This window comes from Canis lupus, chromosome 16 (genome assembly GCF_048164855.1).
Source record: "Canis lupus baileyi chromosome 16, mCanLup2.hap1, whole genome shotgun sequence".
NCBI classification, from domain to species: domain Eukaryota; kingdom Metazoa; phylum Chordata; class Mammalia; order Carnivora; family Canidae; genus Canis; species Canis lupus.
Window position 1 is genome coordinate 20,070,477 of NC_132853.1, and position 20,715 is coordinate 20,091,191.

The following is a 20,715-nucleotide window of genomic DNA, read 5'->3' on the forward strand; positions in this document are numbered from 1 at the left end:
GGAGATTCACCCCCTCTCCCTCTGCCCCTCCCCACTGCTCTAACTCTCTCTAAATAAATAAAATCTTTTTAGAAAATTGTACTTCCTACCTTCAACGACTCTTACTCTACATGCTTTTTCCTCCTCTGCATCACTGATCACCATCTAAAATATGGTGTTTAGGGGCACCTGGGTGGCTCAGTGGTTTAGCATCTGCCTTTGGCTCAGGTTGTGATCCTGGGGTCCTGGGATGGGGTCCTGCATCGGGCCCCCTGTAGGGAGCCTGCTTCTCCCTTTACCTATGTCTCTGCCTCTCTCTGTGTCTCTCATGAATAAATAAATAAAATATTTTAAATAAAATAAAATAAAATATGGTGTTTATTATTTATCTCTCCTCACATACACTGAAACATAAACTCTCTGGAGCTGAAATTGTCTGCTGCTCAATCTCCAGAGTTAGGCATGTAGTATGTGCTCATTACATATTCATTGAATAAATAAATGAGTATTTGTATAGTGCCATTACTTAGTTTGTGTTGTAACTTATGTTTTCATTTGCCTACCCTTCATAATACTGTGACTTCCATGGGAGAGAACTAGTATTTGATTTATGATTGAAGTCCCTAGAACCTAACAATGGAAAACCTTACTCAATAAACATTCACTGAAAGGAAACAACTCTACATTATGCATAATACCTGTTATAAAAGTCACTCACAGTGTTTAATTTGCCCAAAACCGTTCCTAAAGGACACTGAGCTACCCACAGCTACTTTTTTCTTACCACCTGACTCTGGGCAATTTGTCACTACTGATCAGACCACAAGGAAGCTCCTGACTCAAGACAACCAGTCTATTGACTGGCCACAAACCTGGCATGAAAAGATGAACTGGAATAACTTAACTCTCACTCTCTGGACTCTGAATTAGAAGAAAAAAGAGAATTACATGATGGGAACATAGGAGTTAAAACATAGGAGTTAGAGATAGAAGCTTGAGGAGTTTGAGGAGGCAAAGCTGTAAGGAAGCAGAAACTATGGGTAAGTAGAACTAGGAAATATGGAAAAGGTATACAGAATGAAGAGGGGAGTGAGACAGGAGCATGGTACCTAAAAGAAAATGGAGAGTCACTGAATTATATTAATTATATTAACAAGAGCATGGGACGCCTGAGTGGCTCAGCGGTTTAGCGCTGCCTTCAGCCCAGGGCGTGATCCTGGGGACCCAGGTTCAAGTTCCACATAGCACTCCTTGCATGGAGCCTGCTTCTCTCTCTGCCTGTGTCTCTATCTCTCACTCCCTGTGTCTCTCACGAATAAATAAAATTTTAAAAATATATATAATATATAAATATATATGAACAAGAGCACCCTGGAAAGACAAATTACTCATGTAATTGAGGTCCTATTTTGAGATGTTTTGAATATAGCTCTTTCAGAGCTCCTTCTTGCTCTCTGTGTCAGCTTACAATAAAACCCAATTGCTTGAGGTGCCTTAAGGGATTGTCTGTTCTTTACAACCCTTAACCCCACTAGATACCAATACTCAGTTCATACAGTTGCTGGCACATGTAGAAGTATGAGGGGATTGTCATTTAACCGACATTTCTACCAAATGACAGATAGATTTGAGATGTTCTTCAAAGCCTTTGGCAATCAACCCTTGAAGCTTTGAGCATTTATTAAGAAGCATGGGGGGTGGGGGTCATACTCTCTATCGGCAAGCTAGCATCCACTTACAGTGTGAATGTACTTTGCTTTAAACAAATTTGAAACTCTGGATTTACAGCAACAGATTATTATTTGATCACTTTTAACAATCTTTTATTTGTCAGTTTTATTACAAAAGTAATATACTTTAGAAATTCAAATGCCACTTTCTTTTAAATGGTGAGGATTTATGGACCAAAAGAGAGCTACAAACCTCAAGTTCCCCTGCTACGTTTCAGTGAATACCACTGGCTTGGGAAAACACAAAGCACCTAAGGAAAAGGCTTTCTGCTTCAAAGACTTGGTCACAATCTTTCTCTCTTTCCTTCTCCATTAGTAGCCCTCCCCTATGGGTCCACACAGCTGCCACTACCACAGAGAAAGCCAGCTATTTCAAAATGTAGTTGCTACTTTGCTCCAAGGGCAGTGGGGCATAACAGTTAAGACCACCAGCTTTATTTGGAGTACATTTTGGCAAGTTCTACCAACATTTTACACATACATGTCTTAAGGCTCAGCATGTCCGACGTCTACAAATCTATGCTACAGAAATACTAACAAAAGTGCACAAACATACATATAAAGAAGGCAACTGAGCAATATTTGTAACAGCAAAACATTGGAAAGATCCTAAATTGTCCATCAGGCACATGGTTCAATAAATTATAGTACATCCACACACAGGTACACTATGCAACTATTAAAGAGAATGAGGAGTATGTGTGTATGAAATACAATAAGTTATATGTTATTAAATCTAAAATGGCAAGTTGCAAGACAGCAGTTATCGTAAAATTCATTTTAAATGTGTAGGTGTATTGTGAGAAAAAAAAATTGGAGGATTGCCTGCTAAATCATTCACACATTGGTTACCTTTAAGCAGTGGAATAGGAAATGTCTACCTTGGTATATTATTGAGTAATATAACAAAGGCATATCTTTGTAAAATTTCTATTTAAATAAAATATTTTAACAGGAAAGATAAATGAAAGAGGCTTCAGAATCAAATTGTTTCAAATTCCAGCTCCATCGTCTTTTTTAGAGTTATTTTGGATATTAAAATGAAAATTTGCTTTATCTTAACTTCAGATTGACACTTCACAGCAATTGCTTGAAATACCTCAGCTTTTGTTCATACATTACAGCTTTTAAATACCAGAGAAGATTCTGCCTTGAGGAACTTGTGATCTGTTTTACGTGTCAGGAACACTTTTTGTAAGGTGAGTAATTTCACTCCCTCACTTATCTGTTTGCTAATAAGATACCCATAATAAATAGGGCATATTCTGTCTCTTTTGCAAATCCTGCTCCCTTTTCTCCCCATTTCACCCCAAGCCTCCACAACCTGGGAGCTGTCCAGGTACAAATTAACATTTAAAAAGACTTCAAGTTGTTCACACAAGCAGCTCTATTATTGCTTTCTCTTTTTACAGCCTTGGTCTGCTCAAAAACCCACACTCAAATTGGATCACATCCACTCCAGCCAGCACCCAGGTATTGTGGGCGAGAGGCCGCTTTTGGCTACAAACTCCTTTATTCATTCTAAAATAACTTCATTCATAAGGTTCATCGAACAACTAGTTTGTGCCCACCACGGGCCCTGACAAAGCACTTTTGCCTACCTTGTCACTAATCTTCACCGCAGCTCTGTGGGTGGGTGAAGTGTCACTTACCAGGGGAGCAAACCAGAGTCCCGAAGGTAAAGTGACTCGCGCAGGATCCCACAGCTAGTCCGGCGGGGAGCCTGCGGGGAAATCCGGGCTTTGAGGTCACTAAAGGACACCAACGGTTCTTTTTTACTTTTTTTAGTTAACAAGTAAAACAAACAAACAAAAACCAGTGCTCTAAAACTTGTCAAGAAAAACAGCGCTCGCTCCCGCCACCCCGCTGTCCTCTCCCTCCTGCCGGGACCCTCAGGTGCCCGCGCACGCGCACGGGGAGGAGCGTTCCGAGCCAGGTCTCCCCGCCTACCGCGCTGCATTCCTAAAGTTGCACAGACGTAGCCACGCTACACCCCGACGGCGCTCCGCCGTCAACCCCTCGGTGCTGCGTGCTTCCCCCTGGGGGCCCCTCCTCGGTCGGTCCGGCGCCGCCGCCGCCGCGGTGGCTAGCCTGGCCCGGGCTGAGAAGCCACCGTCCCCCGGCCCGGTTCCCCGGCCTCCCCTCCCACCCTCCTCTGGCTGCGGGGCGAGGGCCGGGCCGCACGCCAGGGTCGGAGTCCAGGGGGTGACCCCGGCGCTCGGGGCGTGAGGAGGGTCTGGGGCGAGGGTCCTCGGGGCAGGCCGGGGCTTGGGTCTGAGGCGGAGGGCAGGCCGGGGGCGGGCTCCGCGTTCGAGGTCAGGGGTCAGAATGGTGGCGAGCCCCGGGAGCGGGGATGACGGTCAGAGCTGGGGGCCCGTGGGGGTGGGGAGCGAGGGCCGAGGCGGGGTCAGGGCTGAGGGCCGGGGTCAGGACGGCGATGGCCGGACTTGCGGGCGGGCGAGGACCAGGGCCTGAGGCGAAGGTCGAGGTGGTGCGGCGAGGGCCGAGGGGCGAGGGGCGGCGTCATGCGGCGGGAAGCGGGTCCCCGCGAGGAACAGGGTCCGGGGGCGCGGCGGGGGCTGCGGGGCGTCGGGCCGTCCGGGCTTAGCGGAGCGCCGGGCGCTGGGGGGCGGGCAGCGGACGGGCGCCGGCGCTCCCCAGCCGCGGCCCTTTGAGGCTCGCCGGGGCCCCCGACAGGGCGGCCGCGCTCGCGGGAGAGCGCGCCCACCTCCGCTCCGGCCTCGGCCCCGCAGCCCACCTCGACAGCCGCCCGAGGAGAGCGGTGGGCCCTTCCCGGCCACCCAGTCCCCGGGGGAGGCGGGCAGGTCCCGGGCGCCTCCGGCCTTCGGCGTGGGGAGGCGCGGCGGCCTCAGGCTTCGCGGCCCCCGCGGCCCCCGCTGCTCGGCCGAGGCCCCTCCCGGGCCCGAGCGCCCAGGGAGCCCCCCTGCCCCTTCCTGCAGGCTGGGGGCGGGGCCCGAAGAAACCCCTCCAACTTTCCCTCGGATTCCCCCCCTTTAAGTCCTTTATCGGGCCGAGAGGGTCCAAGGCTGGAGCAGTTTCGGAGGGAAATTTCCTTTATGGGGGGTGGGGAGGTGTCTGTCTCGAGCGTATGGTTCATTTTCACTGGCCTTTCGTCGACTGTGCCCCCCCACCCCACACACTCATCCTCCTCCATCCTCCCCAAACCGTCATCACGAGTGGGAGTCAATTTTTTTTTTTGGGGGGAGTCAAATTTTTAATTTACGTTACTACGAATCTGAAAATAGTTTTCACAGTGAGTCTGAGTAATATATTACGATTATATCTCCTTTCCCATCAGGCTTTTAAAAATTCTTTTCCGTGCTGTTAATCAGTCTCGATTCTTTGTTTTCTATGTATCTATCATTAAATTTTCCCAGTGGGCTACCCAAACTGTAAATTGCCATTCATTCAATCTCATCAGGTAATATGTCTGTTGTTTTCTTGGAACTATGCCTCCCGTTCCAATCACGTGTTGCTCAGTAGGCCAACTGCACAGCTGTTGTTCGGGGATTTCCCTTCACCATCATCCTGGGAATATTCTGCTTCATTTTGGGAGTCCCTGTGTCCTTGGATTCTGTATCTTGCTTTTCTCCGTCATTTTGATACAGCACATCTACCAGTAGCTTCCTGAGAAAAGATATCAAAGAGGTTGGGGGTTTGGGGTTTTTTGTTTTTGTTTTTTTGAGACTTTGCAAGTCTGAAAATATCTTTTTTTAAGTTTATTTTTTAGTAATCTCTACACCAATGGTGGGGCTCGAACTCACAACCCTGAGATCAAGAGTTATGTGCTCCTCTGATTGAACCAACCAAGCGGCCCTGAAAATATTTTTCACCTCCTCACTTAACTGATGTGATCATTTGTTTGGGTATATAATACTAGGATGGAATTCATTTTTTCTTAGAACTGTGAATTGTCTACCTTCCAATTCTACTGGTGAAATTCTTCTTCCTTTTTTTTTTTGGTGAAATTCTTCTATACATGACCCATAAGGCTATGTGTATTACCCTATTGTTATTACTATTTTTGGAAGCTTTGATAATCTACTATGTTTGATATTTTGAAAATACACAATGATATGCCTTGATATGCATATTTTCATTCTTTGTGCTAGATATTCAGGGTCCAGGGATGGAGTCCTGCAGGGAGCCTGCTTCTCCCTCTTCCTATGTCTCTGCCAAACTCTCTGTGTCTTTCATGAGTAGATAAATAAAATCTTTAAAATCTTTAAAAAAAAATTAACTGAGGGTTGCCTCGGTGGGTGGCTCAGTCAGTTAAGCGTCTGCCTACAGCTTGGGCCATGATCCTAGGATCCTGTAATCGAGCCCCACATCTCATCAGGCTTCCTGCTCAGTGGGGAGTCTTCTCCTTTTTCTTCTGCCCCTACCCCTTGCTTATGCTCTGTCTCTCTCAAATAAATAAATAAAAATCTTTAAAAAAAAAGATGTAAGTGAACTATAAGCTTCCCAGAAATCATATATATATATAATATATGCATATATGATATCATAAGATTGGTAATTAGCAGAAGATCACAAAGTTTTCTGACCCAAAATATTTTAGGTTATGATCCCATTCCAGAGTGAGAATACATGATCTAGCAGAATTTTTTAATTGTGTAGAGAAAATAGCCCCAAAAAGTTTCTTTCTTTCTTTCTTTTTTTTTTTAAGATTTTTATTTATTCGTGAGAGACACAGAGAGAGAGGGAGAGACAGAGGCAGAGGAAGAAGCAGGCTCTCGGGGCAGCTCCGGTGGGGCAGCAGTTTAACGCCACCTGCAGCCTGGGGTGTGATCCTGGGGACCCTGGATTGAGTCCCACTTCAGGCTCCCTACATGGAGCCTGCTCTTCCCTCTGCCTGTTCCTCTGACCCTCTCTCTCTCTGTGTCTCTATGAATAAATAAATAAAATATTTAAAAAAACAAACAAAAAAGAAGCAGGCTCCCCACTGGGAGCCTGATGTGGGACTTGATCCCAGGACCTGGGGATCATGCCCTGAGCCAAAGGCAGATGCTCAACCACTGAGCCACCCAGGTGCCCCTGAAGTGATTTTTCTAAGGCTACATAGATATTGGCTGAGCTAGGATTAGAGGACCGAGGTGTCCTGACTCACACTTCAGTGTGTCTTTCCTCACAATACCTTCTATATTTACCTAGAGACAAGCTCTGATGTCCGCCAAGCAGTAGAGAAACAACTTTATGTTCTTATGTTCCTTTTTTTTTTTTATTGAATAGTTCAACAAACATTTATTGGGTGCTGGTCCTACAATAAGCCATAGGTAGATGCATAGATGAATTAGACATAAACTAATAGGGTAGACAAGCACATATGCAGTGTGGGTAATTTATTCTATCAAGGAATATTGAGGGATGTTTTTATGCCAGAAATAACATCTGAATTAAAGTGATAAATGTGTAGAATTTTGGCAAGGGAATGGGGGAAGACATTCCAAGCATATTAAGAAGGTGTAGAAATAAATGTTTATGGAATAATGCTGAACCTAGGATGACAGAGAGTAAGCAGTATGGCCAGGAAGAGAAAGAAATGAGATAAGAGGATAGGAAGGACTCTGATTTGCAAGGCTTTTCCCTGAGAAATTAAGGGTATTGATTAACTTTGCAAAAGGCTCTATCACAGTTTTGTTTGAGTCAGGAATCAGTAGCTTAGGCATTTAAAAAAGTGTTCAAACTTATGGCTTTCTAAACCACTTGTTATACGCTATACCTCCCTCTGAAATACTTCTGAATTCACAGTGTCAGGAAACATTTAGCCCAGTATAAAACAAATTCCCCAATCCTGTTTGGCAGTTTTATGGTGAACTCATTCTCTCTGTTCATGTTATATTGTTACTCCTTCTTCTGCTCAGACACTTGAGTAAAATTTTAAGATTTCTAAGCAATTAAAAGTAGCTTCTAATGAGAAAAAAAAGGAACTCTGCCTTAATGGAATATATACGCAACATAATTACAACCATACAAATATAGTTGATAATACAATTTTCTAGGGGCCAGTAAAGTGAGAAACCTGAAACATGCCCCTTATGGTGGGGACTTATGTTTAACTAAAAAAGAAGCTCCCAGTCTAGAGAGTGAGCTCTGCCAGTAAGGAGGAGGCATCACTGTTAAATGAACTTTAACTGGGGGATCCCTGGGTGGCTCAGTGGTTTAGCGCCTGCCTTTGGCCCAGGGCGCAATCCTGGAGTCCCGGGATCGAGTCCCATGTCGGGCTCCTGGCATGGAGCCTGCTTCTCTCTCCTCCTGTGTCTCTGCCTCTCTCTCTCTCTAGGTCTATCATAAATAAATAAATAAATCTTTAAAAAAAAAATGAACTTCAACTCATTTGCTACCCCCATTGCTTCTCCCTCACCAGTGATTGCTGGGAAGGGCCAGAAGCAGTGCTGTGTATGCTTTAACTTAAGAATTTGGTTGTCATATACCTCCTCCCTGACATTTCAAAGTTCCTGGGAAAATGAAATCAGCTCTTTCTCTTTTTATTGTTTTTTAAGATTTTATTCATTTATTCATGAGAGACACACACAGAGAGAGAGAGAGGCAGAGACAGAAGCAGGTTCCATGTAGGAAGCACGATGTGGGGACTCGATCCTGGGACTCTGGGATCATGCCCTGAGCCAAAGGCAGATGCTCAACCGCTAAGCCACTAAGGCATCTCTCTCTCTCTCTCTTTTTTTTTTAAGATTTTGTTTATTTATGCATGAGAGACAGAGAGAGAGAGAGAGAGGCAGCGACACAGGCAGAGGGAGAAGCAGGCTCCGTGCAGGGAGCCTGATGTGGGATTCGATCCCAGATCCCAGGATGATGCCCTAAGCCAAAGGCAGACCTCAACCGCTGAGCCACCGAGGCGTCCCCACATCTTGGTTTCTTTAGCATTTTATCATAACAAAAGGAACCAGGATTACTTAGAGAAATGGGTGATGTAGAACTGGGGTAAAGAATATATTAAGATGAGACTGGTACTTCTCAGTACAAAAAAATAAGGAGGGATCCCTGGGTGGCGCAGCGGTTTGGCGGCTGCCTTTGGCCCAGGGCGCGATCCTGGATACCCGGGATCGAATCCCACATCGGGCTCCCAGTGCCTGGAGCCTGCTTCTCCCTCTGCCTATGTCTCTGCCTCTCTCTCTCTCTGTGTGACTATCATAAATAAATAAAAATTAAAAAAAAAAAAAAAGTAAGGAATTGCTAAAAGAAAAAAAAAACAACGATGGGGCTATGCAAAGGGACAAAGGAACCATTTAAAAGATCTCAAAAAAAAATAAAATAAAATAAAAGATCTCTTGAAGGCCGAAGAAGGACTATTTTGAACAAAATAATGTAGTATTAGATATAGCCCAAAGTGTCAAATAAACATCCAATAATTCATACTGATACAGATAAATTATTGAATTATAAAACAAAAATGAGGGAAAAGAGAAAAATCTTCTGTATGAAAGAATTGGAAATAATTTACACAGATACTCCCCAATTAGGAAGGTGGAGCTTAATTCACCACCACAATCACTATCACCACACTTGAATATGGGCTACAACTTGGGGACTTGCTTCTAGAATACAATACAGTAAGGGGAGAAAAAGTAACTTTACAGTGGAGGAGCCTGTCAAATACTAAGTTGGTCTAGTGATTAAGATTAATAGCATTAGGGATCCCTGGGTGGCGCAGGGGTTTGGCGCCTGCCTTTGGCCCAGGGCGCGATCCTGGAGACCCGGGATCGAATCCCACGTCAGGCTCCCGGTGCATGGAGCCTGCTTCTCCCTCTGCCTGTGTCTCTGCGCCTCTCTCTCTCTCTGTGACTATCATAAATAAATAAAAATTAAAAAAAAAAGTTTAAAAAAAAAGATTAATAGCATTAATGACAATCATGTCGATAGGATGTGCCCTAGATATGATGTGATGGGAATGGATCAGAACTTTACATCTCTGATCTTTTGCCCCAAAATCTATAACCCAACTCTTACTATGAGAAAAAACATCAGAAAGGGGTTCCTGGGTGGCTCAGTTGGTTAAGTATCTACCTTCGGCTCAGATCATGATCCCAGTGTCCTGGAATCTAACCCTGAATTGGGCTCCCTGCTCAGCGAGGAGCCTTCTCCCTCTCCCTCTACCACTCCCCTCTGCTTGTGCGCGCGTTCTCTCTCTCTCTCTCTCTCTTTCTTGGTTAAATAAATACATAAGTAAATAAAATGTTTAAAAAAAAAAAAAAGGAAAGAAAAACATCAGACAAACCTAAATTGACGAACATTCTACAAGATACCTGACCAGGACTCTTTAAAGCTGTCAAGGTCACCAAAAACAAGGTAAGTATGAGAAACTGTCACAGGTCACAGACCACAGGAGACCAAGGAGACATGAGGACTAAAAGTAATGTGGTATCCTGGATGACAGATGGGTAGATATAGGTAGCCTATATAGATATAGGTAGATATAGGTAGTTGGGTAGGTAGATATAGATATAGGTAGATAGACATAAATGGTAACCTTTTACCCAGCAGATAATATACATATTATTTAAACATTCAGGGCAGCCCCCGTGGCCCAGTGGTTTAGTGCCGCCTTTGGCCCAGGGCGTGATCCTGGAGACCTGGGATCGAGTCCCACGTCAGGCTCCCTGCTGGGAGCCTGCTTCTCCCTCTGCCTGTGTCTCTGCCTCTCTGTGTCTGTCATGAATAAATAAATAAAATTTTTTCTCTTAAAAAAATAAATAAACATTCACTAAACATTTAAAGTAATCTACCATTTTAGGCCCTGAAAAAAATTCAGTGAATTCTCAAAAACAGAAATTATACAGGCCTTTTTTCCCCTATGACAGCAGAACATGAGATTAAGAAGAGATTGGTTGAGGAAATTATGGAACACAAAAAAAGGAAACAAGAAAAAGAGGCCTAACTAATTTTTTGATGTATCTGGGTAGCAGAAAGCTCATATCTTTTTGTATTCTCAGTATTTTTCAGATATTTTTGTCTTAATTTGTGAAAGATGATTTTTAAATTCTTGCATAAGTGCAATATTAGCTTTCCTTCTTATTTCTCATTCTAAATATTGTGCAGTTCACCTTCTCACTGGGTATTCTGACATCATTTGACATGTTTTGAACTGAATTTGTAATCCCTTTCTGTTCTATTGGAGGAGAGGTAATGCTATTTGCCTTTTGTTTATTCATCATTCAGGAACCAAAAATGGAACCCAAGCTATATACTTTTACAGAAAAGGAATATTAGTATACATTTTTAAAAATTAGTATAAATTTAACTTTGGTACAGCACAACGAGATTTCTGTGACTTTCTTAGAATTAAAGAACTGTGATAACTTGAACCATAAGCTATATAATTGTTTCTTGATTTTTTTCTCAATGTCTAATTTGATTATGTATGTATGTATGTATTTAAGTAGGCTCCCTACTGGGAGCCTACTTAAAATGCAGGGCTTGCACTCAAAACCCTAAGATCAAGACCTGAGCTGAAATCAAGTCAGATGCTCAAACTACTGAGCCACCCGGGCACCCCTAATTTGATTTTTAAAAAGTTCTTATTCCCCTACCTCTGAAATTTATGTCTATCTCTCTAGAAGGATGTGTCTTAAGAACACTGTCTATCCGAACATCCACTAATGAAGAACTTTGTTTTCAGTGATTATAGTGTAAAAACAATAGATGATTTTGTTTTTGCTTCCCAAAAATAAAATTATAATGTTGGATATGATTTTCCAAATTATACATGACCCATCCTCAACTTCCAGGGATCCTAATATGGGCAAAATCAGTGATCTAAATCAAACCTTCATTTTAGATTTGAGAAAACTGAGGTCAGAGAAGTTAAATAACTTTCTCAAACTCACTATGAATTAGTGATTAAGTCAACTCTTGATTCGTAGTACAATATAATGTTCTTTCTCCTAAGTTTGTTGCAAAGTGGAACTTGAGGAAAAACTTGATTTTAAAAATAGAAATAGAGGCAGACTAATTTTTCTCGTACTAAGAGAAATCTCTTCAAAGAAAGCCCAACCAAATAAAAATTCCTTTGGTTTCTCTGTGTTAATTTGATCCTGACTCTGCAAGTTAATTTAGAAAATTAATTTATCTTGATAGAAAGTAGAAGTTGGGATCCCTGGGTGGCGCAGCATTTTGGTGCCCGCCTTTGGCCCAGGGCGCGATCCTGGAGACCCGGGATCGAGTCCCACGTCAGGCTCCCGGTGCATGGAGCCTGCTTCTCCCTCTGCCTGTGTCTCTCTGCCTCTCTCTCTCTCTCTCTCTGTATGACTATCATAAATAAATAATAATAATAAAAAAAAGAAAGTAGAAGTTCTACTCCTCCAATCCCTCTTTCTCTTTACAGTGCCTCAGTGATAGAAAATGGTTACAGAATTCTGAGTTCTATTGTTGAATGATTTTATAATCTCAAGGAATTTCTTCCAGGCACATAGAGTACAAACTATCCTAGTGACAACATATAACCCGTTGTCCTTCTATCAAAAATAGTTAGTAAATCATCCTGCGGTCTCTTCTGTACACCTCTTATTCAGCTCAGTCATGAAGGTGGAAACTTTCTAAAACTAGTTACATGAATAAGATGTTAGAACCTCCCATGCTAAAAATTAGGTTCAAGTGCTAATAAGCTCAGGCAATATGGAATGACAATGCGTTTTAAGGATTCACAGCAAAAAAATAAAAATAAAAAAATAAAATAAATAAAGGATTCACAGCAAATTTCAAATCGCTACAGGGTCTAAGGAAAAATCTTCCTACAGATTACAATTAAGAGATAGGAAGCCATGAGTATAAAGAAAAAATAGTTTACCAGTAATAACAGCCAACATTTCCCCAGAACTAGTTCCACTGAATAGCGTGTAAGCAGTAATACAATCCTGAATAGAGTAAGGTGCCTGAAGGTGTTTTTTGTATGAAGCACATGAAACATCTCAAAGAACATTGGATTTCTAAGCTAGGACACAACTCTTCCACAAACAGATTCTCTTTCAACATGTACTTTTTTTTTTTTTTAAGATTTTATTTATTTATTCATGAGAGGCAGAGAGAGACAGAGAGAGAGAGGCAGAGACACAGGCCGAGGGAGAAGCAGACTCCCTGCAAGGAGCCTGATGTGGATCATGCCCTGGGCCAAAGGCAGATGCTCAACCCCTGAGTCACCCAGGCACCCCTCTTTCAACATGTATTTAACCTCTGGTATGATCTTGGCAAATTACTTTAAATTCTGGGATTTCTTTCTTCAAGTGTATGGAGGCTTAAATTAGATACTATCTAGCCAGAAGCATTTCAAATATAAGAAATTAATTTTTAAACAGTAATTGCTAAATATATCCTTCAAACAAAAATCACATCATGGAAATAACATATTTGTAGTAATAACTAGCTAAAAATAAAGGTCCCTCTCATCTCTGAAGTTGTTCTGACTAGCAGTAGTAATTATAATAGTGAAATGAAAATGAATTTATACTTTAAATGGAAATGCAGACTCCAGCAGTATTATAGAAGTGATTATAAGACCGAGTTATACTGACATGATTTATGGAGGACACCTATATAGTAATGCTTTTTTCCTCAGAAAAATTTTTAAAAAACCATTTACTTTGGAAACAATAAGCTTATACAAAGATTAGAGGTAATAATAGCAAGACATTTTTTTTTTCTGGGCAGAGCATGCATAAGATATTCACAGACTGATTTTTTTCATCTATATTTAATTACTATGAAATGAAGTAATCGCCATTACTCTTATCATAGGTTTGTTTTAATGCTGTTAATTTTTGAAGTGAATATAGCCCAGAAATACATTATCAGTGCCACTTTAACTTATTGTTTCTTTTTACCAGACTTGGAAAGACAGCATAGTATAATGTGATGTTTTAAAAAAAAAATTTTTTTAAACAACCGCAACCATTTTTTTCAATTAAATTATAAAACAGATAAAAGCAGAATAGCTGGCTTGGGTGCAGAGCCTGCGATGCTGCAGTCTTGTCTTTTCCCTGGGGTAGCATCTTGAAACTCTGGGGTTTTATTGTACTAGAAAACACATGGGTTTTTGAGTCCCCTGTAACTGCGTTCAAATATCAGCTGACTGCCTTACAAACTGTGGGATGATGAGTTAATCTTTTTGAGATCCAGTTACTTGTATGTGAGGTCGAAGATAGCAACTAACGTTACTGCTTATGAGTGCTATAAGGGTAAGATGCTCAATAAATATCAGTTCACTTCTGCTTTTGTCTGAAATTAAACAAACAACAACTTATTCCACCATTTAAAAAAATGGAAATAGCTGTCTCCAGATTCAGCTATCCCAAAATTCAGATTTAGATATTTACAATTTGTCTCAGGCGGATTTTCCTCCCTCGGGTTATTAGTGTCAGGTTTCTTCTTGTCCCAGGGGTTCTAACTATGGCCTACTACCATCCTTATTGTACCTAGTTAACTCCTAGATAAACACACACATTCAAATCAGCAGTTTGCTACAAAAACTCAATAGTACACAGTGAGCACTCCGTGGTTCTCATGTTTTCCTTTTCTACACAAAGGAAACAAAAATTAACTTTTGATTTTTGACTTTAAATTTCAAGTAGAACTGTTAAAATTATTCCTTTACACTAACTTTTATTAGGAAGGCTATTGCCCCATTTGCAACAACATGGATGGAACCTGAATGTGTTATGCTAAGCAAAATAAGTTAGAGAAAGACAAACACATGATTTCACTCATATGTGGAATTTAAGAAAACAGATGAATATAGGGGTAAGGAAAGGAAAAATAAACGTGGAGAGGGAGGGGGGATCCCTGGGTGGCGCAGCGGTTTGGCGCCTGCCTTTGGCCCAGGGCGCGATCCTGGAGACCCGGGATCGAATCCCACATCGGGCTCCCGGTGCATGGAGCCTGCTTCTCCCTCTGCCTGTGTCTCTGCCTCTCTCTCTCTCTCTCTGTGACTATCATAAATAAATAAATAAAATAAAATAAAATAAAGAATTGCTAAAAAAAAAAAGTGGAGAGGGAGGTAAACCATAAGACTCTTAAACATAGAGAACAAACAGTGTTGCTGGAGGGGAGGTCGGTGGAGGAATGGGCTAAATGAGTGATGGGGATTGAGGGCACTCGTTGGGATGAGCACTGGCTATTACATGTAAGTGATGAATCACTAAATTCTGCTCCTGAAACCAATACTACACTATATGTTAACTTGAATTTAATTTTTTCTTTTTTAAAAAATATTTTATTTATTTGAGAGACAGAAAGAGAGAGTATGAGCAGGGGGAGGGGCAGAGGGAGAGGGAGAAGCAGACCCCCACTGAGCATGGAGCCCTACAAGAGGCTGGATCCCAGAACTCCGAGATTATGATCTGAGCAAAGGCAGATGCTTAACCATCTGAGCCACCAAGGCACCCCTTTCTCTAAGAACTTATCAGCAAATACAACTTTTTAGTTTCCTTAAAGCAGGATTTAAACATTTTTTTCTGATAAGTATTTATTGGCTTATTTTAATAGTCTCAACACTCAACCTTAAGATGATGGGAATGGATTGAGGATACAAAGATACTGTACAATTTAAAAAGGAAAGCTGATATCTAGGTTATTTTTCAGCAAATGCATTCAATACTGATGATTATCTCAGCAGATCAGAGGTAATATTTACTGATCTTTCTTGACCTAGAAATGACATGTGCAGTATATCTCTAAAACTCTAGTTTCATGGCATGATGGTCAAGAGGGAGGGCTCTGGAGATAGGCTCTGGAGATTCTGGGTTAGAATACTAGCTCCATTACTTACTTTGGGCAAGTTATTTAACAAATCTTGCCCTCTTCCCCATCTATAAAATGGAGATAATAATAATTGCCTACCTCAGAGAGTTGTGTGAGGATTGAATGTGTTAAGAATGTTAAAGACGGGCAGCCCGGGTGGCTCAGCAGTTTAGTGCCGCCTTCCACCCAGGGCATGATCCTGGAGACCCTGGATCGAGTCCCATGTTGGGCTCTCTGCATGGAGCCTGCTTCTCCCTCTGCCTGTGTCTCTGCCTCTCTTTCTCTCTCATGAATGAATAAATAAAATCTTTATTAAAAAAATGTTAAAGACTTAAAATACTGGGGCGCCTAGCTGATTCAGTCAGAAGTGCCTGTAACTCTTGATCTTGGAGTTGTAGGTTCAGGCCCTATGCCGGATGTAGAGATTACTTAAAAATAAAATCTTAAAAAGAAAAAAACTTAAAATATTGTCTCACACATGATAAGCACTCAATAAGTATTAGTTATTTATATTGTGCACTATCTATATTTGTGCATTTGTCTATCTTCATTCATCAAAACTCATTGGATGAACCCCTATTTAATGCCAGGCACAGTGATAGACACTTCAGTTATTAAGACAAATCACTCATCATCCCTACACCTGAGAGCTCACAGCAAAGCAGAAAGAAAAAGACTTGGTGCTTAAACACAGGGGTTAACTTGAATCAGATTCAAGGAGTCTCTAACTGAAGATAGTATTTCCTTCAACTACTAATATCAATGACAAATTGCAGTAGTGTTAGCAGTGCCTGTGGCTTTGTTTCCAAGGAAATTACAGATATTTCCATATCAACTTACAGTTCTTGCAGGTATCTCAAAATATTATTTGCCCTCATTACTTTGAATAATGGCAGTTATTAGATTGATCTGCTGCTAGATTTTAGCTAGTGCCTTCAAAAAGAAGCACCTACAGGGGCACCTGGCTGGCTCAGCTGGTGGAACATGAGATTTTTGATCTCCAGGTTGTGGGTTTGAGCCCCACATTGACCATAATGCTTACTTAAAAGAAAAAAAAAAAAGTACCTACATCACAACTTTATTACTATTTTGGTAATGGTGTTTGTAATTGACCTTCTTTATAATCTGATAGATATTTGTGCATTTTTATTTTTATTTTTTGCATTTTTATTTTTTAAAAGTTTTATTTATATTAGAAAGAGCACAAGAGTGGGGGGAGGGGCAGAAGCCTAATGCGGGGCTTGATTCAGGGCTCAATCCCAGGACCCCAAGATCATGACCTGAGCCAAAGGCAGACACTTAACCTACTGAGCCACACAGGCACCCCATATTTGTACATACTTAAAAAAAGAGGCCCATAGGCTTCATCAGACTGCCAAAGGGTCCATGGCAAAAGAGGTTAAAAATCCCAGCACAGAAGTCTATGTACTGAGAAAGTGAGGGCACTAATGAAAGAGTACACAATAGGGAGGAATACAAAACAATTTTTTTTTAAGATTTTATTTACTTATTCATGAGAGACACAGAGAGGCAGAAACAAAAGCAGAGGGAGAAGCAGGCTCCATGTAGGGAGCCTGATGTGGGACTCGATCCTGTGTCTTCAAGATCACACTCTGGGCCGAAGGCAGGTGACAAACCACTGAGCCAACCAGGCATCCCACCAATTCTGTTTTGTAAGAGAAGCTAGGTGGCCCTCATTTTTAAAACAAACTTCAACAAAACCCAGTCAACTTTTGAGGTACTAAGAATAACTTTCTTTTGATTTCGAAGGTACACAGAAATTAGAGTTTAAAAACCTGCATTCAAGTCACAGCCCTGCCACTAAATGAACATGTTATTTCTCTGAGCCTATTTTCTCATCTGTAAAATGAAAATAATGCCAGCTTCATAGGATCGTTATGAAAAAATGAGATAATATATGTAAAAGCATGGAGTTCCATGGTGGCTCAGCAGTTGGGCACCTGTCTTCCGCTCAGGCCATGATCCTGGGATCTGGGATCAAGTCCCGTATCAGGCTCCCTGCAAGGAGCCTGCTTCTCCCTCTGCCTATGTCTCTGCCTCTCTCTCTCTCTCTCTCAGTCCATATCTCTCCTGAATAAATAAATAAAAATCTTTTAAAAATACATATAAAAGCATATAGAAAACTATAAAGGCTAAAACACTTGCTATTCTTCTTTCCTTGCCCACATATCTAATCCTGTGCTAGAAAATATATAGACATATATATAAAATATATATATCACACATATAAAGGACGATGGCCTTTGCTTTTTAGGATTTTACAGTTCAATTCCAGATATGGCATGAAGGCAAAAAAGAAAACCCTGGAAAGCAAGTTCAGTATGAGGTAGGGGACTATATATATATATAGTACATATAAACATATATATAGAGGGAGGTACAGATATATATATACATACACATATGTTTTTATATATGTCATTTATATAACACCACAAAACAAATTAGCTGGCCACAAAAACAACTGTGTGATGACCTCTAAACATTTTACCTATGGAACAAAATGTAAGCGGGCTATAAAAGATAACTCATCAATTAACTCTACCTTGTCTGAGGTAATAGGATATTTTCAGTATCCTACATATATTCAAGACAAAGAAAACCAAAAATTAAAATTTGTTACTATGCCTCTTCCACAGATGGTTGGCTTGGATTCTCATGACCAGTACTGGTTAACTACTGTACACCCAAACCGTGCCCATGCCGAAACCAAGAATGCTAACATGCAGTTCTTATGTGAAATACCCTTTAAGAACATCCCAACTCCCTTAGCTCCATTTCTCTGTTTATCAAAGACCAATGATGACCTGTGACTTGCTTTTTCTTGAACTGTACCTGTCCCCCACACTCTCCTCCAAAGGGAAAACCCTGTATAAGTGATGGATCATTGGCTGGGTATATTTATTGTTAATAACTTTGCATTCTGCTTTATAACTTGATTTTTTTGTGATTTGTCTAGTGTGATTTAATTCTCCAGAACCAAATGATGAAACCTCATTTTCTAATCCTGCAGTGCTTAGCTTGAGTTTACCAAGATCTAAAACTCCACAAACCTCTGTGGGGTGGCATTAATCAGGAAAGGCTTACTTCAGAAATCTAAAAGAGAAAAAAAAAAACAAAAAAAAAACACTTTTTTGGGGGAAGGATGCAAATTTTTTTTTTTTTTTTTTAAGTGGAGAGTACAGAATAGTACAACAAATGAGCGCATTCTGGACTTTTTAATCTGACTGAAAATATAGATTATACTTAAAAATCAGCAACAGGTATACCTTATTTCGGTATTCCTGAAATGGCAAATTTTATCTTAAACCCATTATTTGTAGAGCTCATTTTCTTAAGTAGCAAATGCCTGGATTAAAAGCAGTACCTCAGATGTTTGACTAACTGTCCCAGAATCACTGGTTTTGTAAACAGCGTTTGCAGTTCACTTTTATAAAGGTCCCAAAGCAGACGTTAGAAACATGTTAAAGTATGAAATGGTTGTGTTTATAGATTGGGATTTTTGAAGATAATGTTTCATTTTAATGCAATATAAGATCACAGTATTTGAACTGTAGGAACATCTTAGAGATCACCTCGTCCAACCTGAAATTCAAATCTTTAGTAGGAGTGTTAGCTCAACTCCAAACCTGTCTGTTACGAGGAGACAAAACCGGGCCTAGGCATCTATCTTATTGAGCAGGACCGGCAAAACAACGGATTCCCTCTTAACTTTCGGAGCGCAAAATGAATAGGTTGTCAAGGTTATACGTACTTTAAAGAAATCGTCCACTTTTCCCCTCTGACCACTCCTACGGTGCCCGGCGGGCTGAAGGGGGTGGGGATCAGATATCTAGGTTTTGCTTCCAGCACGTTGAGAAGCCACGACTTTCTCAGTAACGATCCTGAAGCTTCCAATCACCCACCAAAGTTAGTCTTCCTCGTTTTATAGGCGATTCCTGTGACATGGAAATCGCTCCCCTTGGTGGAGCCCGGTGGCGTCCGAGAGCAGCAGCCGCAGCTCCCCGGCGGCCGCCCTGTCCTCTCAGGGGCTTTGCGGGCTGGGATCGGGCCAGGGGTGGCTTGGGGCACGTGGTGGCGAGGGGACCGGAGATGGGTCCCCGCCCCGGGATCCCCTCTGCCGAGAATCGACCCATCCAACTCCCGGCCTGGCCCCTTCCTGCGAAGTTAGAGACTCGATGGTCGGTAATGGATCTGAGTTCATTGAACAGGCCCCGCGCCCCCAGTTCCTCCGAGGCCCGCCTCTCTTCAGAGGTCCTGTACCCCCTTGGGGGCGGCGACTGACGACGCTCAGAAGGCGAGAAACGGCTCTCCAAGCCGCTCGCTGGGTCCCTCTATCCCCACAATGCACCGGGGCCAGCAGGAAGGCCGCTCCGACCCCTAATTTTCCCGCGAATTCAGTTCAAAGAGGCGGCCGGGCCCGCGATCGGCAGCGCGCACGGGCCAACCAAGCCGCGCCTCCGCGAGAAGCGCCTCCGCGTGACTGACGGGAGAATCCGCGGGCCAACGGGCTGGGCGGCCGGGCGGCGCGCGCTCCCGCCGGCCAATCAGGACGCCGGGCGGGGGAAGTGGGCGGAGCGAGGCCAGGCTAGGGTGAGCGGCCTCCGGAGCGGAGCGGGGCTCTCAGGAGGAGACACTTTTTTTTTCCTCCCTCCTTCCCTCCTCTCCTCCTCCCTTCCCTTCCCCTCTCCTCCCCTCTCTCCTCCTTCCCCCCTCGGTCCGCCGGAGCCTGCTGGGGCGAGCGGTTGGTATTGCAGGCGCTTACTCTCCGGGGCCGCCCGGCGGGTAGCTGGCGGGGGGAGGAGGCAGGAACCGCGATGGCGCCTCAGAAGCACGGCGGTGGGGGAGGGGGCGGCTCGGGGCCCAGCGCGGGGTCCGGGGGAGGCGGCTTCGGGGGTTCGGCGGCTGTGGCGGCGGCTACGGCGTCGGGCGGCAAATCCGGCGGCGGGGGCTGTGGAGGCGGCGGCAGTTACTCGGCCTCCTCCTCCTCCTCCGCGGCGGCAGCGGCTGGGGCCGCGGTGTTACCGGTGAAGAAGCCGAAAATGGAGCACGTCCAGGCTGACCACGAGCTTTTCCTCCAGGCCTTTGAGAGTGAGTGTGTTTGAGGCTTCGAAGGCAGGAATACCCCGTCTTCCAGCATTAGGGGGCCGGGACACTCGTACTGGGCCCCCTTCCTCGCCGGGACCCGACTTGATTGGGGAGTGGAGGGAGGAAT

General features: G+C 42.9%; 1 protein-coding gene and 1 long non-coding RNA gene across 3 annotated transcripts in view; one reads left to right on the forward strand and one right to left on the reverse strand.

Annotated features, from left to right (window-relative positions):
- Nucleotides 1-4,917: 4,917 nt before the first annotated feature.
- On the reverse strand, nt 4,918-20,177 carry LOC140606269 (uncharacterized). Its single transcript, XR_012008620.1, has 2 exons — nt 19,255-20,177; nt 4,918-5,357 (listed from the first exon to the last, which is right to left on the reverse strand). It is a non-coding gene; the product is annotated as an uncharacterized lncRNA (long non-coding RNA).
- SUZ12 (SUZ12 polycomb repressive complex 2 subunit) overlaps nt 20,063-20,715 on the forward strand; it is a 45,526-nt gene continuing 44,873 nt past the window's right edge. For both annotated transcript variants that reach the window (XM_072779410.1, XM_072779411.1), the window contains exon 1: nt 20,063-20,591. In XM_072779410.1, the coding sequence (XP_072635511.1) occupies nt 20,318-20,591 (274 nt within the window). In that variant the 5' untranslated portion in view covers nt 20,063-20,317. The remainder of the gene's footprint in view (nt 20,592-20,715) is intronic.